The following is a 23,763-nucleotide window of genomic DNA, read 5'->3' on the forward strand; positions in this document are numbered from 1 at the left end:
TTTGCCTACATTTCCAGTAAAATGGGCTGATTTAGCTAAGTTACAGACAATTAAATAAATGTTTCCAATTTCATTGAAAACCAGTGTTTTTAAAGTGTACCTAATCATTCATTCATTAATCATTAATTTAACCAGGGGTTAATAAATAAATACTATGTGCAAAGTACTAAAAGGGGCAAAAATGGTACCACACTTTCCACCTTCAAGAGGCTTAAATATTAAACTGCAACTCTAATTTTTAAATTGTTTAGTAAGTTCAAGTTGCCCAGGGAGTTGGGGATCCTTACTTATCTGTCTCAGGTGAGTAGGTCTCCACAGAGTTGAGGGAGGAGTTGCCATCGTAGCCCCCACAGACGTAGATCTGCCCATCCAGCACAACTGTTCCCATGGCACTGAAACAGACAGAGCTGTCACCCCAGATGAGCCTTAGACTTACTACAGCAGCCTTTCATGCCCACTGAGAAATTAAGCTATCACTGCCTATTTCTGGACCTAAATCCCAGGTACATGCTTCAGTAAAGGTGTAAAATTGAGGCCACCGAGGCTGCTCTATGGTTCCTCTTGTGCCCTGCAGCCCTGGGCTAGCTCCCCTTCCAGCTGTTTTCAGTCCTCAATCTGCCTAAAACGCTCACCTCCCACCTCACCATTCTGAGGTGGGGCCCAGGTTAGATTCCTCTCCTCCTCCTCCAAAGCTGTCTTGGATTTCGTAGCCAGAATCACTCTCCCCTAACCCCATGCCCTCACGAGTAGCTTCTTTATTACAGCACTTGTCACAATCATTCATTCATTCACTCACCAGCAGCCACTCTCAGGCACGCCATCCTAGGTGCAGGTTGAGAGAAAGCTAAAGCTCCCCACCCACAAGAGTTTTATGTTCTGGCACAATGGGGGTGCCAGTAATCTGTTTGCTATCTCTCACCAAGTGGAGACTTTCTGGAAGACCTCAATTTCATCTGTGTGACCTCAACAGTGATTTTTGTCGTGTTTTGTGCATAACTGGCCCTCACTTTGTTGTACTGTCTCTGAATTTCCCATTCAATTCACTATAAAGTTAATTTAAGCAGATGTGTTTCGTTACATGCATGGCCCTAATTTGTCTCTGTGGGTGATGCTTCAACTTCTGCTTTTTGTGCATTTATTACAAGTGTCAGGTACTCCATACTTGCTATTTCAACCCTCACCACACCCTGCAAGGAAGCAAGGATCACAAATTGCAGTATAAATGAGCTGCCGGCTGGGGGAATGTGGCTCTTTTCTTAAGACTGCCTTGGAAGAGGTGTGCCTTGGATTTAAATGACACAAATCCAACTCCCTGCTCCTCACCTGATAAGCTCTCCTAGCACTAAAGACTCGGGAGGGAAGACTGGGTATAATCATATAATCTTTCACTCTATACAAAGCCTTATGAGAAATGCCAAGCTGTCCGAGTCACTGTTTTCAAATCTGATGCTGGGGAAGACTACAAATGAATCTGGGTGTCTAACAAACAGGAAAATAAAATACAGGGTTACTGACACCTTTCAAGTATACATAGCAAATTAAACTGATCCACATAATGTCCCTTTGAGGGACACGGTATCAGACCCTCTGAACCAGCCTGAAGGAGGAGAGGGACTTGTCTTAGACAAGGACTAGAGGAAGATGACAAATTCCTTCTAGATATGGACATCAATCAGACATAAAAATTAAGTAATAATGCAGGAGTTCAACAGTGATATGAGAATGAATTATGAGATTAACTATCAATAAGTGGTAAAGACAAGTGTGAGGAGATAAGAGAAAGTGCTGATCAGTGTGGAATGGCATAGTCCACTGCAGGAAAGCTCCGAGGAGGCAGCCTGGAAGACCGCAGGGAGATGGCATGGAAAGTCAGCAGGAAGGAGACTGTGCTTACTGGCAGGATGGAGAGCTGTGTGGGAGGTCAGGAGGGGAGAGACCAAGAACATTTTAGGTAACCTTTAATTTCAAAGGGACAAAATGGAATGGGGCTGTGCTACCTGATACCAGGGCATTAACCACAGTGAAGGGGAGAAAGACCAGAGGATTTCCTCCCAGACAACACTTCATATTCACTGATACTGAAGCAAAGAAGTGGCCCAGAAAAGACACACAAGGAATGCCAAGTGACTACAGTCACAGCAAAAAAGTCACTCAAGGTTGGGGATATGGGGCACTGTGTCCCTCAATCACAGAAAGTTGCAAAGGGTCCAAGGGGCAGAGGGGGAAGCATCAAGGTGGGGGTGGTGGGAAAAAAGGAACTGTGCAAGCACCCTTGGGAGGAGCAAATCTTATGTATATATTTTTTTCTTCCAAAGTGAACCTACTTAAACCCTTTGTGAATCTGGTCTTGAATTGCTACAAAGATTTCTCCTGGCTTGCGTCACATGCTAATACTGCTGAATGTGGAACACGTGTATCGTGTATCATGTGGCAAAGGACTTCCATGCTAACTCTTCTTCCTCACCACACATGCTGTCATTTGATTTCTTTCTTTTTTTCCTTCCCAGTCATGTGCTCTTACATGTTGACACCCTGAAGCATGGAAAGGTGAAGGGGTCTGTGAGGCAAATACTTAGATCAAAGAATTACAAAGCAGAAAGGCCAATAAAGAGCAACTGGTCCACTGGTTTTCAAACCATCCCTTTAAAAGAAATTCATGTAACTTTCCCGCTTCAAATTGGGTCTTTGTCAAGAAAGCTCAAAATGTAAAAGAGATAAATGCACAGCTATTCTGGTTAAGTGGGTAGACACTAGAACTGATTTCTTTTCTCCTGTCAGTCTTCTGAGGAGAGACATCAGAGTGCCATATGAAACCACTCATCTATTTGTGGCCTCATAAGGACAGAAGAGCAGAAGTTGTCCAGTGACACCCCTCAAGCAGTATGGGCCTTCCCACTGCTCAAGCACGTGTCTGACATAAGGAAAAATGCTGCCTGTCAGCTCTGCACTGAGAAGGCTCAATGCAGGCACTACTGGGATATCCTCTAATCCCACTTGTTATTCAGGAAATGTGAGCAGGCAACAGACAGCTAAAATATGTTCAGTAACATAAAAACTTGGTCCACCTTGCCAATACCTCTGTGCTCATTTCCAGAACATGTGTGACCCTGAAGTAAAGAACACTGCTTTGTTTCATACACTCCCTGGGCAGTGGAACACACATGTAGCAAGAGTCCTTGAGAAAGAAAGTATAAAGAAAAACACCTTGGATTTCCTTTTATCACTAAGAAAGTTAAATCCTCCTTATTCTTCAGGTTTCAACTTTAATCCCACCTCTTCCCTGAAATCTTCCAGATGTTCCAGTCCAGTTTTTCTCCCTCCTCGAATCTTCCATAAAACATATTTTCAGTCCTTATCTGGCACTTAAATAACAATACAACTTCCACATGTCCATGTCTTGTCTCCCCAGGTTCCTCAAAGAACAAGGCAGGTATTTTATGTTTAAGCAGATGGGGGCTCACTCCCAGGAGGTGCCGGCAGAGGCTGGCCTGGCTGCAGGACCTTCCCAGGCCAAAGCTTGTGTTTTACTTTATTACGTGCCCCTGTCCGTCTAGCATGGCGCTCCCCAGATGCTCAGTGTATGTGCTCGGCCTGCACGTGGCTTCCAGAATACCTTCTCTTGCTATTCATGCTCCCCACTCTCGTCCATGTGTCCGTCTCTGGGTTGTAGGCCTCCACAGTGCTTAGTCGTAGCTGGCCGTCATATCCCCCGATGGCATAGAGAAGCCCGTTCACCACAGCCACACCCACCCGGCTGCGGGCTGTTGTCATGGGATGGCACTTCTCCCAGCGATTGGCGATGGGGTCGAATACTTCCACCACATTCAGGGAATCACCTGCATAAAAATTTGCTACTCAAATTAAAACAAATGAGACCACTTGTTTAGATCACAGCTATTGAGCAATGATTAAATGGAACATTTGACTTGATTCTATTAGCTCTCTTCCCAGAGAATTATTCAGGGCCCAAGTGCCCACTAAGAAATTTTAGCCATAGTAACCTCAAGATTTTCTTCAAAGGGCTGGGGGTATGGCTTAGTTGGTAGAGTGCTTGCCTCATAAACATGAGGCCCTGGGTTCAATCCCCAGTACCACAAAAAAAAAAAAAAGATTTTCTTTAAGGAAATTCAGAATCACACAGGAGGCATTTGCTTTTTTGAGATGGTACTTTTCGGTTACAATCGGGTATTCCACCTGTCTAAAGTCAAAGACAAAGCAGATGGATAAAGTTTTCCCAGCTCAGGAGGTATGACCAGAGGGAAGGGCATGGATCCCAATGCCAACTTTCACTTCCTGATGAGTGAACCCAGGCAAGTTGTTTTGCGTCCCCATTCTCGGTTTCCCATGTAATGTTTATGGCAGAGTTGCCACGGGGACTATATATGACAGAATAGATACAGTACCAAGCATGGCTCTAGAATATACTTACTACTCAAAAACTAAGTCATGGCAATAAGGAATGATAATTCCAACTCTACCTTTTTCATCAGGTTTTTATGACAATCAATTAAAATAATTCCTTCCTTGTTATATGCTGCTTTAGGACACTTAGCATTCGCTACACTCCAGTGTTTACTGAGTTGACAACTTACTTCTTCCTGGTTAACGAGCAGAAGACTAGTACCCACCTCTCATTAACTTTCAACTAAAACCAGAATGAGTCAGGACTGTCTACCAACTTTCACTGGAGGGGAGGGGACCTATGGGACATTCCTGAAAACCTGACTGTATGATACAAGAGCTGCCACTAACACATGGCTTGCAAAGCACAGGTATGCTTCACAGGAGGTGGTGTGTGGGGGGTGAAAGTAAGAAAGATTACTGATAGTGGCAGAGTGGCATATGTGGATAATCCCTTGGCGACATTCTCACAGTCTAACTTCAGAGATACACACGACTCAATGTGAACAGTCTGATTATAGAACTGGGTCTCTGTATCCTAACTAGGGCTGAGTAAATGCTATCGCTAATGTGGTATTAGAGAAGCATGTTGCTTCAGGAACAGGACATCTGATTTCTATTCTTTGCTCTGCCCACAGCAACTTGTGAGAACACAGTGAAAGTTATCTGGGCCTCAATTTCCTCATCTGTAAGGTAAGGAGGCTAGGCCTCAGGGATATCTAAAGGCCCCTTAGCACTGACATTAGAATTCAGTGGACAAGTGCTAACCACAGAGCAATTACATCAAACCAAGAGGGGAAGGGGAGGTGACAGCACAAAGGAGAGGGAGCAGAAGGACCAGACAGGTTGACCGTGATTCCTTTTCCATGGAGCCCCAGGCAGAGCTCTGCAAAGGGGAGTTGCAAGATACCTGCTGAGTTGAGGCCCCCCACGGCGTAGATAAGCCCAGCAATGGATGTGCAGCAGCGAGGCCGAGTTCTGAAAGCCGGAAGGTGTGGCCGGCGCTCTGGCATGAGGTGATAGTCCTTCGCTTCATCTACCAGGTCCCTGGAATAACATGCAAGGTGCTAGGACTGGATGTATCCTCAGTCCTCAGCCCACAGTTGCACTTCTGAGCCTGGCTTCTCCATCCTCAATTGCAGGAAAACCTGGGACCAGGAGTCTTCTGGAAGGTTGGGTCTCAAAGAATCCAGGTGAGATCTCAGGAAGCCATACACATGTTGAGACATGTTCAAATTGAAGGAGCAAGACAGACAGAACCCACCTCAGCTAGCATAACCAGAATAAATGTCTTCTGACAAGCACAGACTGAGGAGTGAGAAAATCAGGGTGGTGGCTGAAACATCTGGGCTGGGGGAGGCTAAGCAAGCAGTCTGCATCCTAATGCTGCTTGGATTTACCTCTTTCTTTTGTCCCCATGACTGAACCACAGCTCACACCTTGCAATCAATCAGCTCTCACCTGCACTGTGACTACAGTTACCAACTGTTCTGGATGGATTTCCCTGTCTCCAGCCTGCCTTTGCAGCCCACCCTCCACACTACAGTCTATGCTGCTTTTTCTAAGAACTTTGATAGCTATGCATTACCAACTGCACAGTTCACACTTGTCTACAGCACTCTTAGGACTGCTGGTCACAGAGTGCCAGCTACTACCACCCCTTCCTGACACACATCTTCACACCACCTGCAGCAAGCCACTGACTTTCTCCTGAACCACCTGGTTTCAACCAGGGGTAAAAAAATGAAGGAAAGCTGAATATTTGCAAAAACCTTTTTGGCAAAGGAGGAAAAAATATTTCACTGTTGTGGATATGACAAGCAATTTGGAGGATGGACATTTTTTTTTTCTGCTGCTCTAATTTTATACACCGTGCCACGTCATTACTGCTTTTCTCTGCATAGATATTTCACATGCCAGTAAATCAAGTCTTCCCCTCAACCTATCACTATAGATACAAAGACTACACTCATGGCAGGATAGTCACCCATGTTTACTGAAGGGGGTTAAGAGTCCTAGAAAGTCCCATTTGTACCACCAGTGTGGGCAGGGTCAAGGCAGGGAGTATAGATTACTTGTACACTCACAATAGCTCAGTGGATGAGGACACTGGAGTATACTCAGATAATTTAGGGGAGAAAAGTCCTTCTACCTTGATGCTCCCACATGCACATTTTTCTTCCCATAGTGTAAGACTCAGGCTCCTTCCACTTCCTCTTCTCTTTTAGACAGAGGACAGAACAATCTGTGGGCCATGAATTAAAACACTCAAAACTGTTCCTCCCCTGAGCTGGATTGGGTGGTCAAATCCTCTTCTCTGCCTAGACACTCGGCAGTGTCCTATGCAAGTCTGCCCTCACTCACCTGCATTTGTGGCAGCAACGCACCAGGTCATCTTGCTGTACTCGGTCTGACAGGAACTGGGGCCGACAGAGAGGCAGGCGAATATTGGACAGCAGCTCTGGTAGGCAGGGCCCCCTCTGTTCCCGGTCATATCTGACCCAGGCCAATGCGGCTTCAAAGACCTACAAAGAACGGGTGCTGCAGCAGCAATTCAGAGACCACACCCTTACCCCCAACCTCAAACCCTCCACTTCCTATCTTGAAACAGTCCCTTGGGCCCATCAGTGTTTCCTCCTACTTGTCTCCTGAATCTACTGCTCTCTCTTCAACTTCCCAGCTACTCTATTTGGTCCTGTCTTTTGCAATGCAAGCTGTTACTCTAATAGCTTCCTGGCTTTCATTATGATTTCCTACTGAATTGTAACAAAATGCCTGTTTCTCTCCTTTCCTGCTGCTTCTGTACCCTACCCACTCTAAACTCCTTCGATCACTGTCTACTCTAGCCAGGCTGGGGTCTGGTTCCCCTGTTCACACCATCTCCTCGAATGTCCTCTCCTCTCCTCCTATTTGTTTAAATTTTTCTCCATTTTCTCTAAGGCCTGGCCAAGGATCCTTCCTTAATGGCTCCAGTCACAAAGATCATCTCCCTTTAAAATCTTAGAGTCCTTATAATGCATCACTCAAATAAATGTGAGCTGCTAAGGTCACATTAACTAGCAGAAGTGCTAGGGAAAGAACATCCTATTCTTAGAATAAGGCTCTTCCCTCTAAATCATGGTGCCCATGCTGCCAAGCTCAGGGGTCACTTCCAGTCACTAATATTCAGGAGTAGAAAACTCTTCAGACATTCAGGAAATTAGATGAGTTGTACCCAGCATGAACAGTTTGCCTCCCAGAAGCTGGGCTCCATGAAGCCCAGTTCCATGGCAGGCCAGGTCAAGATCGTCAATCAAATACCCCAAGGGGCTTGGCCTTTGGTGAGACTTCTCAATTGACCAAAGACAGAGGCCTTGCAGCAGTGATGTTCTTGGTGCCTGCAAGGCCAGGTCCAAAACTCCTTACCCTCACATTCAATGCCCTTAGCCCTTCCCACCCTCTGCCCAGAATGACACCTACTCACCATTCTCTTAAGGCAACTTGCATGATACCTCAGTGGGACAGAAAGTATTGTCTTTTGCTCCTCTCTGGCTACCAATACCCTATGTTCTCATTTTAGTTTTTCTGAACCACTCTGGGAAGATCTGTCCACTTTGTCTTTAGAGGACCCTGTGGTTGCCCAAACCTCTCTTTGCCAATAGCCTCACCCTCCCTGATGACTATAACTGGTTTTATCAAGAGTGTCCCATCTTCCACAGTGTCAAGTAAATGAGTACTAGCCACCACATCAAATCTTCAGTTCAGGAATTGACTGCCGTCAGTCTTTGACACTGCCACCCCACGTGCTTCTTATCTCCCCATATCTGGCCTATTTCCTTGCCTCTTCCCCAGTATGGGGTCCACCAGTTATTATGCAGGTACCCTCAATTCTCATGCCACACTCCTTTCTTGGTCACATTCATCTGGAAAAAGATCTCTAACTTGGTAAGGTCCAGTTCTTCAAGTTCAGTTCAACCCTATTCTGTACCTGCACCAGTACATGTGGCTGAACACACAATACAGCTGACCAGTTTATATTAAAATTTTTACTACAAATCTGCTTCCTATAATCAGGTATGGTGGTGCAGCATGGGAGGCTGAGGCAGGAGAATTGCAAGTTCAAGGCCAGCCTTAGCAACTTAGCAAGACATCTTAAAATAAAAAATAAAAAAGGGCTGGAGATCTGGCTCAGTGGTAAAGCATCTCTGGTTTCAATCCTCAGTACCCCCAAAATAATTTTTTAAAAATATGTTTCCTATCAAGCCCTCTTCATCTGCCTGGCATTGTCCATTTACTCTCCCACGAGAAGACTGTTTCATATCCTTTCATCTCTCCTCAACTTTCTCATACTCCTCCATCATCCTCACTCTCAGCTGAGAAGGCAGAAAAAAATCAGAAGAGAATGCCAATAAGAAGCAGCATCTCCCTCTGCTGTACCTGGGTGTGTGCACCCAGCTCTCCACCCTGCATCCGGGTGTTGACAGCAGTTTTCCTATCAAACACATTCCCTGTGCCCTAAACTCTGTCTCTTCTCACTCTGGAACATCACCCAGTAACTATTCTTCCATTTTTCTTACATTACCTGTTTTTGTCTTGTCTGGAAAAGTCCCATTAGAGTCAAGTATGTGGTAATTTCTCCCACCTTAAGAAAAAGCCCTCTTGACTGCCACAATGTTCTGCTCTTCCTCAGAATAAGACTCTTTCAAAAAGTCATCCAAGCTTGCTATTTCCAGTTCATGGCAATATTATTTCTGATACTAAATACTGAAAATAGCCCAAGCACCCAAGAATAAGGGAAGAAAGTGGGGTTGATAAAATAAATAGAATATTATTCAGACACTAAAATATATGAAAAGTTTTCATGAAAAATACCTATAATAAAAGAATCCCATAGTACACAATACCTGTCTATGTCATGATCTTAATTGTGTTAAAAAAAAAAAAAAAGAAAGAAAGAAAGAAAACACTGATGGAAAGAACAGTACCCCTGTGTCACCTGTGCAGAGAGCCACTATGCTCTCACCAACCTGCTCCTCTGACTTCACATTCAGCTCATCACGGGACACGAGCTCAAGCACATCCTCCAAGGGCAGGGCCAGGAACTCTTCTGACATGGACACCTCCACAAAGTGCTGGTGGATGAAGCTGTTGGCTGCGTCGTACAGCACAGCACACATCATCGTCTCCGCAAACTGGCGCACACCCAGGCAATTTTTTGGGTGAAGCCTTTTGGCATAAGAGAAGATGAAAAGAAAAAAATTTGAGGAAAGAAGAATGTTATCTTTGATTATTCTAAGGATGGTTCTGTGTAGAGCCACAGAACAAAAACAAATTTTGCCCTCAGCTTTGTTGGAAACTCCTTGTGACACAAGGTACATCTCTTTGGTACTCAACATCTAAAAGTATAAAATAAAGATGGATTATCCTCAAAGGCCTTTGCTTCCTGGACCTGGTGATCTGTGTCAAGGTGGAATGAGTTCTTGGGAAGTCCTGTGAAGTAATTGTCAGAGTACAGGCAGGGGAGCATGTGCTGGAAAACCCGTTTGCCACATTCAGCTGTTACTGTTCCTGGTTGAGGGTCTAGAGCACTATCCTACCTCTGGTCACCAAGAAGGCACTGAAGTTGTAGAATGAGTTTAAACCATGGGCAGAGATGACGTCACTAACATTAGGATCCTTTTTTAGGCAGTGAACCTAACTGTACAGATATCTGGAAATAACAGCAGCAGCTATTATTTATTCAGCACCATCGGTGAGGTCAGATACTTTGCTATACCCTTTATATGCATTCTCCAGAATCTTTTTTTTTTTTTTCCTTCAAAGCTGGGGATCAAATCCAGAATGCAGGTAAAGGCACTTAGCATGGTTCCTGGCATAAAGTTAGTTGCTATTTTAATCTCGTCTAGTTTTTTTTTTTTTTTTTTTACTTTTAAAATATTTTTAGTTGTAGATGGACACAATACCTTAATTTAATTAATTAGTTTATAAATTTTTTTTGTAGTTGTAGATGGACATTATGCCTTTGTTTATTTTTATGCGGTGCTAAAAAACCCAGTGCCTCACACAATCTGGGCAAATGCTCTACCACTAAGCTACAACCCCAGCCCTTCTAGTTTTTTTTTTTTTTTTTTTAATTTCAAATCAACCCAGTGTGGTTCTTAAATCTTGGAAACAGAATAAGATCCTGGGGGATGGTCATTTTCTTTCTTTCTTTCTTTCTTTCTTCCTTCTTCTTTTTTTTTTTGGAGTACGAGGATTGAACTTAGCAGTGCTCCACCACTGAGCTACCTTCCCATCCCTTTTTAAACATTTTTTTTTTTTTTGCAGTACTGGGGATTGAACCCAGGGCCTTGTGCTTGCAAGGCAAGCACTCTACCGACTGAGCTATCTCCCCAGCCCTCCTTTTTAAACATTTTTGAGACAGGATCTCACTAAGCTGACCAGGTGGGTCAAGAACTTGTGTCTTTCCTGCCTTAGCCTCCTGAGCATCTGGAATTACAGGTGTGTGCCACTGTTCCTGGCAGGTCTTTTTAAATTTTGATTTTGTGGCTGTTAATCTATGGAGGGATATGATATTTATCAGAATAAAAACTTCCCAGACTTACTTCTCTTCCTTAGAATGCTTTCTAAGACTCTCTTATCCCTCAGGTGAATTTAAAGGTTACAGGCATAGAGTTATATTTACTAAGCAACATTCACTGATGTGCCCTAGCAGCAGAGTTGTCAAAGACAGGCAGAGTATCTCAGGCACCCAGCTTGATAACTAGACTAAATTTTATGTAACTGTAGTTTCATCACTGGCTGAACTTGCTCTGTCCACTACTTTGGAAACCTGAGTGAATTTTCAAAAGCTGAGGAAACAAGAACATGGAGCAGCACAGAGAAAAGGCAGCATGGCCAGTGAGGAACACAGGGTTCAAGGTCAGAATCTACAGACATCTGTCAAATAGTGCCTTTCTGCTAGAGCACATATGGTAGGTGAGTGAGAACTATTAAAGTAAATGTAAGGCAGGAATGAGGATAAACCTTCCCTGGGACTCTACAGCATGCTTCACTCATCTCTACCACTGATATCAACCCAACAGGATTCAAAATGCCGTGGGCTGGGAGCTGGTTAGAGTCCAAAGATGTGGGAAACGATGATCATTGTAGCTACAGCCATTCCTTTCTTCTTCAGAGGTTAGGATTCCTATATCTCATATTTGGCTATGGTTGACTTGGTATAATATTGAGCATCAAACTCATCTTCTCAACTGAACTGGGCTATCACATCAAAAACAAACAAAAACCCTGCACTCTCTAAAATCACTGTTTGGCATCTTTTAGGCGACAGAGCCTGAATTCACTGTTGGAAAGTGAAGACCTCAAAAGCTCCTAGGTGGCGCTATTGGCCCTTGAGAAGCTATGAGGATGGCCAACTTAATCCTTATGAGTATCTATTTCAAGAGCAAACTATTCTTCAAGTTTTATGGGAACAAAGAGATGAACTAAATCCTTAAATATACAAATGAATAGGAAAGACAGCTGTATCTTACCCATCCCCATGCACCCCTCCAGCCTGACCCAGAAGGCATCCCAAGGCAGGCACAAGCCTGGCTCTGGATATACACTGTCACTATAAAGTCTCCAGCTACAAAATCAGACATGGTACCACTGACCTCAAGATGAAAACATTCACCTTTCACCTAGAAGATGAATGCCCCTATATTCGAGGCATCACTACCATGGCTATTATAACTAAAGGCACACATGGCAGTGGTCAGTGATACCTTTTGAGTACTACATAGGCAAGATAAGGACAGCAGGTAGGGTCCATAAAGCAGCTACCTGAATTGGTGCAGTGGGAGTAGAGGAAGGGGAGGTCAACTCTAACAGGGAATGAGGTTCATAAGGGAAAGTTGAGGCAGAAGGAATGCTGGTCTTCATGCAAGGGACCTGGTGATCAGAGGAGGATCAGGTGAAGGCTGGCCTAGGAGAGCAACATGCAGAGAGATGCTCTTTCAGTTCCGCCCTGTGGGTGTGTGGCTCAGCATTAACTCTCATTCCCAAACCTCTGGTGGTTAAAAGACCTTTACCTTATGACTAGGCTGCTGAGTCTCTTGGCAGGCGGGTGGAGGGTGGGAGACTTCTTATCTACTAAGTTATCTACTAAGTTAAAAGGTCAAGGGAGGGGGCTGGGGTTGAGAGCTTGCCTGGCATGTGTGAGGTCCTGGGTTCAATCCTCAGCACCACATATAAATAAAATAAAAGAGCCACTGACAACTAAATAAATTTTTAAAAATGTTTTAAAAAAACATAATGATTGCTCCCAGTAGATGAACAGAGATAGAGAATTCCAGGAGGTGAAATTTGGGTAGACTCTAAAGAGCTAAATCTAAAAGGGAAGAAGGGAAGGTTAAGAAATTTAAGGAGAAGGAAGTAGCTTAACAAAGATGGAAATGGCTATGGAATAATTTAGAAAGCACAGAATGAATCAGTTTAGTGAGAAATTAGCTTAATTAGCTAATTTCCATGTTGATCACATTGGAGAGGGAATATCAGAAGGGGAACATGTCACAGTAAGGGAGAGGGCAGGCAAGGCTATGCAAATTGTGTTCTGCAAAGGCTGATCTCAAAGAGGTGGGTACTGTTTGGTACTGATTTCAAGAAATGTCATCTCTGCAGAGTAACCTTCTCACTTCTCACTTCACCCACTTCATAAAATTCTATATGCACCAAGAACAGCAAACTGGCAGGGGATTCCAGAAAGGGGATGACCACGCTCCCTGCCACATCACCTCACCGTTCTCGGAGGAACGTGCAGCAGGCGTCTTTGATGCTTTGCAACTGCAGGAAACTCGCCCCCATCAGCAATGACTGTACATTCTGCTGGTCAATGGCAAGGTTGCCATTATAAGCAAAGTTGATCAGAGCTTCCAGGGCACTAAAGGAAAGAAGGAAAGTCATGAGAAGTTCTTCAGAGAGGAGAGTTGTCCCACAGGTGACTCAAGCCCTATTGAACTGACCTGACTACCTACACAACAGATGGGCCCTGCTTAAAAATCCATTTAATCCATGTCCTTTGAGAGTCTAAGTGGAATAACTACTTTACCACAGCCAAAAACTCACTCTACTTAGCTGTTTTCATGATTCAAATAATTTTATTGCAGAAAATTCTAAAAAAGAAAATTATCCACAAATTACCTATTGAAAGAGTCAATGGTGACTGTTTTTCCAGGTTCATTTCCAATCTCTGTTCACCTGTATGCACAAATTATATGGCTATAACCATAGAATACTTATCAAGCCCTCTCTTATGTTGCTATGCTGGCTTCATGTTTATAGGTTTTGGTAGCTGCTATATGATATTTCAACATGGAAATGTGCTACAATAATTCACCTGTACAGGTAGGCATCATAGCTGTTACTGTCTCCTTGCCATAATGTTTTAGATTATTATTATTATTGTTTGGAGGTAAATTTCTAGAATGATACTTCGACTTTTTTTTTTTTTTTGCCTCCGGTTCACACTGAGAATGAAATCTAAATTCATTCGTAGGTCTGGATGAGTTCTGATCCCTCTCCATCTCTCTAACCTCATTACCTTCGACTCTTTCCCTTTTTTGCTTTGTTCCAAAATTCTGAACACACTTTCACCTCAGGTCCTTTGCATTGATTGCTCCCTTTGTTTGGAGGGCTGTTCCCCCAGATGGCTCATTTCTCACTTCTGTTTAGGTCTCGACTCAAGTACCACCCCACCACCTGGTCACTCTGAAATAGCACAGACCCCACCTATCATTCACTAACCCGTACTACACTTTACTTTTCTTATACCACATTCACTCCCAGCCATACCATGTATGTACTCGCCTCAAGCTGTGCATACCACAGATGCTCAGTTTCTGTTAATGAAGCACTTGGACACACATGGTACTTAGCATGGCTTGTTCAGACACAGACCTCAGAGAGGAGTGCACAACTGCCCTAGACACCTACTGCAGTCTTTCCTTATAAGTAGCTGGCCTGAGATTCCTGTCTTGCAGTAGATACAGATCATCTTCAATCATCCAGAAGTGACACACCATCTCCCAGCTCCTTTTTCCCTAGGTCTCACCAGTATGAGGTGAGGCAGGGGCTGGGGATGTAGCTCAGTTGGTAGAGTGCTTGCCTCGCAAGCACAAGGCCCTGGGTTCAATCCCCAGCACCGCAAAAATAAATAAATAAATTAATTAATTAATTAATTAATTGATTAATTAAAAAAAGAATAAGTGCGGCAACAAATGATTACTAGCTAATGGGATAACCTTGGGCTGGAGCTTCAATTTTTTGATCCATCAAATAACCATAAAATCTGCCTTACTCTAGACCTATTGTCCAATACTGTTGCCATTACACATCACTACTAACTTAAAATCAAATTTAAAATTCAGTTCTTCAGTCTTACTAGTCACATTTCAAAAGCTTGGTAGCCAACTATGGCTAGTGGCTACCATTTTGGGCAGCACAAAAAGACCATTTCCAACACTGTAGAAAGTTCTAATGGATACTATTCTAGACGAAAGTAAATGAAGACAATTATTGGAAGAGCTATTTTGCCAGCTAAAATAGCTTGCTTAGAAAAGTATAGAGAGTAATACATCACCAAACAGATACCCAGCCTCAATTTATAAAAATATCTTGGACTTTAATAGTAGAGTAAAAACAACATCAAAACTCCCTTTATTTGAACCCTGTCTCAGGCTACTGGCTAAGGTCCTAATGTGTTTACTAATCATCTACTATGTGTATGGAGATGCATTGTTAGATACCATGTACTATTACAGGTCCTCAAATGGTCCCAAGCACAGGATAAAATTGCACCTGGAAAGCAGCTGGTAAAACCTAATGGGGAGCCAGACCAATGAATTACCTGGTTGAAATACAATGGGAAAAAATATCCTAATGGCAGGATTTCATACCTTGGGTCCATTCCTTGCATTACAATCTCATCCTGCTTGCACTCCATCATGTCATTTGTAAACATAGCATGGAAGTATGGGATTGAGGCTGCTAAGACGATCCGGTGAGCACTGAACTTGTGGTCCCCGATCTGTGGGCAAAGTAAAATACAAAGACAAACTGAGGGATGCAAACATAAAACCCTAATCTGGTCGTTCCACAGTTTACCCCTTTGCCCACCGTATCCCAGGATATGATAACCAAGATTTATCGTGGAGACTCAGAAGTATTTTAAATTCAACATACTCTGTTACAATAGAAGAATGTGAACAATATCTTTTAATGAGATGTTAAATGATTAGAAAGTAAGCTTGAATGCTTCCAGTGGTAATTTTTACTTTAATGGCAGTCTCCAATGTACCCCTCTCAACTCTTCCACCAACTTGAATACCTAACTCCTTCAATGCTAATTGCAACCTCAGTTTTATTAAAAGGTAGATATAAGTTGGGCATGGTGGTGCACATATGTAAGCAGGAGAATCACAAGTTCAAAACCAGTCTCAGCAATTAGTTAGGTCCTAAACAACTTAGCAAGACCCTGTCTCAAAATTAAAAAAGTTAAAATTGGGCTGGGAATGTGACTCAATGGTTAAGTGGCCCTGGCCCAAAATTTAAGAAATAAATAAAAAATAAAAAAAAAAGAGAAGGCAGATGGAATATACAAACTGTCCAAGAACCCTGGGGCTCTTAACACTATGTTCCTAAATAAAAGTAAATATATAATGACAGTAGAGATGAGGAGAAATGGGACCAGACTTGAATAGAGACTGTCTGTGAAGACCAATGATAAAGCATGATGCATCATGGGCTCAAAAGTCGGTGGGGTGCATGGGTAGGGGGTGCTTGGGCACCAAGCAGGCTGTGGTAGACAAGGAGGCGTTTAGAGGATCTCTGTGGAAAACAACTCTGGGATCAGCCAGCAGGAATGACCTGTGTTGCAGACAGGTCGGTGATCTGTATGGCCCATGAGACAGGAGCCAACTTTCTCCCAATCTGTATCAAATACTAATAGATACATGCCTGCAGAATTCTATAAAGTGTTTCCCAACTATCTGCCAAAAGGTTATTCCCTTCAATAAGCTTTACCATTTACAGCTCCAAGCTACATCAACTTTTCCACTTAAGAACTTTCTGTTCTCTAAAAAGACCCAAACAGCCTTTCCATCTCCTTTTTCTCAGGTTCCATGTTTGAGAAATGCCAGGGCATTTCACTAGCTGATGCTCTTCTCTTTGTCACATTAACTCAAGGATTCTAGCTCAGGTTCCATCACTATCTCCCCTCCCCTTCCCCTTCTCCTTCCTCCTTCCCCTCCCCGTCTCCCCTTTCCCTCCTCCTCCTCCTTTTTCTTCTGGGATTAAATCCAGAGGCACTTAACCACTGTGCCATATCCCCAACCCCCCCTTTTTTAAAATTTTAAATTTCGAGACAGGGTCTTGCTAAGTTGCTTAGGGCCTTGCTAAGTTGCTGACGTTGGCTCTGAACTTTAAATCCTCCTCCCTCAGTTTCTCAAGTCCCTGGGATTACAGGCATGAACCACTGTGCCTGGCCGTCACTATGTCTTCTTTGACTAATTTCAGGCTTATTATCTGTAAACAGTCCTTCAAGATCACAAACACAATCTTGCACATGCCAAAGGATCCTTATCAGATTCAAATTCTATTAGTTCTTCATATAATCCAGGTACTAATCTTACTACCAATGCTGGGGATATTAAAGAGCTACACGCTTTGGAGATTCCATTATAATTTTTTAAAAATATCACAGTAATACAGGTACACCTTTTCAAAATTGCTCTAGAAGTTATACAATGAACACCAGCAGTCTGTTTCCCTGAGTCCACCCCTGAACCCAGCTCCTAGGAACATCTTTCTGGTGGGATTTATCTCCACCTTTCTAAATAATATGCCATAATGTTACTTCTTGAATTTTCACTTAAAGTTGTCTCCTGTGGCAGCTAGCCTTCAAATAGCCTCCAATGACCCTGCCTCCGGGTATTCACACCTTTGTGCAGTTCTCTCCCACAAATTCCTCATGGTTGATGTATGTAACCAATAGAATACAGTAGAAGTGAACTTCAAGAGTAGGTTGAAAAAGGCAACTGAAATTCCTCCTATTGTCTCTCCTGGGTCACTTACTCCAGGAAGCTGGACCACACTACCTAAACAGAGGGTCCTATGAAGAGGAACTGAAGTCTCCTCCTCCAGCCCCCTGTCTAAGCTTGGAAATATAGACTCTAGCCAGTCAAGCCTTCAAATGACTGCAGTTGTGACTGATGTCTGGACTGTAACCTCATGAGAGAACTCTTAAGGGGCTTCTGTATTCCTTACTGAAACTTTGAGGTAATCAATACCTGTCATTTTAAGTCATCAAATTTGGGGTAATTCTTATGCAGCAAAATTACATTGCTAGTTTAATTCCTGTTATGGAAGATTAGGATTTTGTCCTGACACCCTCTTTATATACTATCTAACAAACTCTTCCCCCATATTTCCAATCATAATTAGGTCAAAGTTTGATTAACTCAAGATGTGAATAGGTCTGGATATTATTTTTCATCAAGTCAAGTTGTAAACCATGACTAACCACGACTACATTTCCTTTTTTGTATGATGTGACTTTCCTTCTTAATTAATTCCTCTTAATTTGTTCAGTTGGGTACTCTTATCAGTTAGTTATCTATTTCTAGAGACATTTCTGCTAGAACTCCCTCCTCCTGGGGGTTTTCCTTTTCCTAACCAAACTGGAACCCCTGTTTCCTGGATCCTCTTTACTCCTCTTCCTTATTTATTCACCTGTTCTGGAAGGTAGTCTTCCTGTAGGTTGTGTATTGCACAGTTTGTCTGAAAATGTCTTTACTATCCTCAAACTTGGGTGACAATCTATTGGTTAAAAAAATTTTGATGTTGGGAATTTTTTTTTTCCTGTAAGCATTTTGAAAGTGATTTTAATTTGTTGCTTTTGAGATATTTAATACCATTCTGAATACTAACCCTAAGTGAGTGTTCTCTCTAGAAGCTTTTAGAACTTTCCATTCTTGGAGATCTGAAATTTCACAGTGCTGTACCTTGCTACTGATTTTCTTTCGCACATAATGCTCTATTAATCTATAGATATTATTTCAGTTCTGGGAAAATATTTTCATACAGCTTCTTTGATAATTTACTCCCCTGTAGTGTCTTTGTTTTCTTGTCCTAAACTTCTATTAGCCAGGTGTTGGATCTCTTGGAATAATCCTATCACTTTCTAATCTGTTCTTGCCTCTTTTCCATCTCTTTCATTTACTCTATGATCTAGGAACTTCTTTATCTTGCAATCATTTTGGGTTGTAGTTTTTTTTTAATATTAGGCTTTCATATTTTTAATTTCCAGGAAGTCTTCCTTATTTTCTGAGTGCTTTTTTTTTTTTTAAAAGAATCTTGTTTGTTTGTCAATGTGAGATTTTCTGTTAGTATGTTATATAATAAATGTTTTTCCTTCTTTTCCACCCTTTTACTGTTTCCTTTGAGTTATTTTCTTTTCCATCTGTTTGGATCTATCCTTTATGTTAGAGGCTTTCTTTTGATGCCTTTCTTTTGATGACACTTGGCTATCTGTTCATAATTTTAGAGATGTTTGAAAATTTTGTGTTGGGAGTTACTTGACAAGTTGCAGACTTCACATCAGGGTGATTAGGAAAGAATCTGACATTTTGTTGAAGACCCCTGGAAGTGGTTAGTATCTTTTCCAATCTCCTGCATGAGAATACCTGCTGCAGATATTCTAGAAACTGGGTGAAAGGGGATGATGTTATCATTTACTATTTAGAACTTTATCTTAAAGCCCTGCTTCCAGTTTTGCTTCACCCCCAACCTCCTGTGTGATAGCCTGCATTCAGAGCCTCAGGTTCAATGTCTAGGACTAAAACTTCTGCCTCCTGAGAGGGCTATAGGCCTCTAACTGCTTTTCACATATATCTTCAACTAATGTTCCTATTTTCAGTATTTAGTGTTTCCTAATCTGGAACTACTCTAGGATTCAGAAATACAAATCCTCTTTCTTTAGTAAGACCAAGTTAGGGTAGGGTCTGGAAGCCTATCTTACAAGGAATGGCTGAAGGATAGTCTGGAAAAGATAATTTAAAGGGGACACGATGGTTGTCCTCAAATCCCAGAAGGGTTTATAACATGGATGGAGGCAAATCTAGAAGTTGAAAGGGGCAGATTTTAGTTTATCATAAAGAGTAAGAATCTATCACCTAAGATGATTAGGGTGTTCCTGGACTGGTTCTAAAACTACATGACCAGTTAAAGGACCTTCCAATTCTACTACTCTGTGATTACACTTTTATGAAAAGTTTTTAAAAATCCAAATACTTTCATCTGTAATCCTAGTTAAAAAATGTTACTTAAAAAAAAAGAGAGAGTCATTTATTGTGTTCTCTTTATATGCCATAGACTATGCCAAGTACCTGTTATGCACATTTTCTTATTTTAGTCTTCATAGCAACCAACTATAGAGTAGGCAGCTACTGTGAGTCACATTTTATAGATGAGGAAACAGATATTTGGAAGTAAAGTAGCTTGCTCAAAGTCAAGTACTATTATGTGAAAGAGAAGAAACTATGTTTCAGAGTTTGAGGAGAACCCAGTAGCTAACATCTTTTCTCTCAGCTTTGGTCCTCTGGCAATTGAAATATTTAAACATTTATTTTTTATTTTTTGTAATACTAGGGACTGAATGCAGGGGTTCTCTGCATCAGAGTCAAATTCCAACCCTTTTTATTTTTTAAGACAGTCTTGTTACACTGCCCAGGCTGGCCTTGAACTGGTTAGTCTCCTGCCTCAGTTTCCCAAGTTGCTGAGATTACAGGCAAGCACCACCACTGCACACAGCAAAAAAACTTTAAAAAATTAAGGGTGGCCGCTGGGGCCCGGCTCTCGGTTATAACATGGCTGCGCTGAGCCGAGGCGGCAGCGCGGAGCAGGGCCAGGCTCTGTTCAACCGGGACATGGAGTCGGAGGCTGGCGCTATGGCCTCTTGGACTGCGGATCTGGCCATTCCCGAGGAGGCACAGGTGCCTTTGGACTTTACTTACTCTGCCCTGCATGTGTGGTTTTGTTGACTTGTATAGATGTTTGAAGGCTGCTACAGAGAAGAATAGATGAATTAATGAAATTATTTTTGATAGGACTCCAGCAACACAGGCAAAGAAAAATATAGACAAATGGATCACATCAAACGAAGACTCTTGTGCACAGCAAAGGAAACAAGGAAGAGTGATGAGATGATCAGTAAAATGGGAGGAAATATTTATAAAATATTTATTCTATGAAAATTCATGTCCAGAATATACACGGAACTCAATAATCTCAACAGAAAGAAATTTAGTAAAATGAACAAATGATCTGACTAGGCACTCCTCAAAAGAAGATAAAGTAATGGCTATGAAGTTTATGAAAAATCACTCGACATCACCACTCATCAAGGAAATGCAAATAAAAATCACAATGAGACAACATCTGACCCCAGTTGGAATGTGTATAATCAAAAAGTCAAACCAACTCCCCCTCACCAAAAAAAAAAAAAAAAAAAATGCTATCAAGGATGTGGAGAAAGTGGAAATTTTACATATTGTTTGTGGGAATATAAGTTAGCACAGTCATTATGAAAAACTGGAAGTTCCTTAAAAAACTAAAAATAAAACTAATATGCAGTCTAGCTATTCTACTACTGAGTAGCCAATGGAAATGAAATCAACATACTAAAGAGATACCTACATGTTCACATTTATTGCAGCACTATTCTCAGAAGCTAAGATTTGAGGTCAATTTAATTATTTGTTGGTGGCTGAATGGAAAGAGAGAATGTGGTGTGTATATATATATATATATATATATATATATATATATAATAAGATATTATTCAGCCATTAAAAATAACGAAAACCTGTCATATGCAGCAACATGAACAGAATGGAGGACATTATGTTAAATGAAATACATCAGACAGGAAGACAAATGTCACATGATTTTTGCTATATGGAACTAAAAACGTGGATTCAATAGATGTAAAGAATAGAATCACAGTCACTAGAGGTCAGAAAGAGTTTGAAGGAGGTTTGGTATAGGGGGTCACTCCTAATGTTCTACAGCACAGTAGGGGGACTGTACTCCCCAACAAGTTATCACATATTTATAAAGAGATTTTTAAATGAAGAGTTGAAGTTTCCTATTACAAGTAATTGCTAAATATATAAGGAGATGAAAATGCTAAATTATCCTAGTTTGATCATTAGGTATTGTTTACAGGTGTTGAATTGTCACAATTTGTCTTATAAACATGTACGACTAATAATGTCAAAAAGAAATTTTCTTGAAAAAAATCAATATAATTTCTTTTGAGACATTTTCTATCTAATATTTTAAAATATTCAGAATCATGAAAATGATAATTAATATTTACTTGTTGATATTCCTAAATTCAAAACCTTCAGTCATCCTAGAGTTGTTTTTGTTGTTGTTGTATCTGTCCTCTGAGGTGCCAGGGACTCGAGCGCTGTCCAATATGAGCTATTTCTTCAGCTCCCCTTCAATCATTTTAAATGCCGCACCTCATACCAGATTTAAAATTATACCAAGGAAATTCTGGAAGCTCCTTTGCAGTGACAAATAACATATTCCCTTTCATTATTTTATCTTTTTCTCTGTATATAAAGCATGAGAGTTTTTATTTTGTCTTTCATAGTAACAGGTACTTCATTGACTGGAATGATGAAAGTTTTCTTTTTCTAGAATGCTTTCCTTTCCATGAAATTTAAAAGAAATTGCTTATTTTACCTTATCTTATTTAACTGAAATTACACTGTAAAAGTGCTGACAGACCACTTCTGAGAGAACACTGCAACCTCTCCTTTTTGTGTAAATTTTTGTGTAAACACTTTTTTTTGTGGTACTGGGGATTGAACTCAGGGCCTTGTGCTTATGAGGCAAGCACTCTACCAGCTGAGCTATCTCCCCAGTCCATCTCCTTTTATTTATTATTTTTCTTTTTTGGGAAAGTACTTAAGGAAAACGGGGTTTCACTCTTAAAAAATTAATTGTTCTGAAGTAACTAAACAGAAAGAATTAGCAAATAACTTTTGGAAGAGTCATAAAATGTATACATGAATCCAGATTGCTAGAACTATTTCATGCAGACAGTTTGTAAGACAATTTTAATGCATTCTGTAAATACTAATGCAAAAATATAGTGTGTTTTATCTATGAAAAAGTAAGTAAAGCCCCTATGTTAATAAACATGTGCTATTTGAAAAAAAATTAAGAATAAAATACCTACATATGTGATTAAACTGTAGAGAATTAAAAATATACCTAAGTGATTAAAACTAAGGAACTCTGAATAAATCAGTGGATTTCATCAATATCAATATTCTAATGGTGACAGTATACTTTCAGTTCATCTGACCCAAGAGTTTTGCAAGATACCACCACTGGGAGAAAAATGGGTAAAAGGGGCATGTCGCTTCCTTGTATTATTTCTTACCACTACATGTGACTTTACAATTATTTCAAAATGTTCGTTAATTTGGGGAGTGGAGGAAGGTGGGCAAACAAGCTGGGTTTTTTGGCTGCACACCTGTAATCCTAGCTACTGAGGAGGCTGAGGCGGGAGAACTGCAAGTTTGAGATCAGGTTGGGCAACTTGATAAGACCCTGTATCAAAATAAAAAATAAAAAGGGTTGGGAATGTAGTTTGGTGATAGTGATTGCCTAACATGTGCAAACCCTGGCTTCCCACTCCATACTGTTTTAAAAAGAAAAGAAAAAAGGAAGGAAGGACTAAGCAAATGGAAAATAAAAATATTTTTTCTTACAGATAAATATAAAACTGTAAACTATGGTTTATGTAAGAGGGCAAGCAGGTTCCCTATTATTAATATCTAGAATTACACAGACTCATGCAAAGGTTACTCTTCTAACTTATCAGGAATTATACACTGTTACTTTAAATCCTACCTCTTCCCCATCTGTAAGGTGGCAAAGAAAGGTGAAATGGTACAACAGAGTTTAGGGGAAAAAATCAATAAGAAACACATAAGCCACTTGCGGTGGCCCATGCCTATAATCCCAGCAGCTCAGGAGGCTGAGGCAGGAGGATCGAAAACTCAAAGCCAGCCTCAGCAAAAGCAAGGCACTAAGCAACTCAGTGAGACCCTGCCTCTAAAAAAAAATACAAAATAGGGCTGGGATATGGCTCAGCGGTCGAGTACCCCTGAGTGCAATTCCTGGTACAAAATAAAGTAAAATAAAATTAAATTTAAAAAAAATAAAAAATAAAAAATAAAAGAAAGAAAGAAAAAGAAAAGAAACACATAACTGGTGGGTCAGAAAACCATCTGGCACATATCCCTACCTTTAAACCTGCTT

The 23,763-nt window shown here is 41.2% G+C and overlaps 1 protein-coding gene and 2 non-coding genes across 4 annotated transcripts in view; 2 read left to right on the forward strand and 1 right to left on the reverse strand.

Moving 5' to 3' along the window:
* Positions 1–23,763, reverse strand: part of Klhl18 (kelch like family member 18) — a 54,233-nt gene that overhangs the window by 5,988 nt on the left and 24,482 nt on the right. The window contains exons 2-8 of one of the 2 annotated variants that reach the window (XM_047532362.1): positions 15,318–15,448; positions 13,163–13,303; positions 9,408–9,606; positions 6,766–6,926; positions 5,312–5,448; positions 3,614–3,851; positions 288–392 (exon numbers count right to left, since the gene is read on the reverse strand). In XM_047532362.1, coding sequence (XP_047388318.1) covers positions 288–392; positions 3,614–3,851; positions 5,312–5,448; positions 6,766–6,926; positions 9,408–9,606; positions 13,163–13,303; positions 15,318–15,448 — 1,112 coding nt within the window. The remainder of the gene's footprint in view (positions 1–287; positions 393–3,613; positions 3,852–5,311; positions 5,449–6,765; positions 6,927–9,407; positions 9,607–13,162; positions 13,304–15,317; positions 15,449–23,763) is intronic. The other variant, XM_047532363.1, reaches the window with a different exon arrangement.
* Positions 4,024–4,097, forward strand: Trnam-cau (transfer RNA methionine (anticodon CAU)). The gene has a single exon. It is a non-coding gene; the product is annotated as a tRNA-Met (tRNA).
* On the forward strand, positions 14,496–14,569 carry Trnaa-cgc (transfer RNA alanine (anticodon CGC)). Its single transcript has one exon. It is a non-coding gene; the product is annotated as a tRNA-Ala (tRNA).

This window comes from Sciurus carolinensis, chromosome 17 (assembly GCF_902686445.1).
Source record: "Sciurus carolinensis chromosome 17, mSciCar1.2, whole genome shotgun sequence".
Lineage (NCBI taxonomy): Eukaryota > Metazoa > Chordata > Mammalia > Rodentia > Sciuridae > Sciurus > Sciurus carolinensis.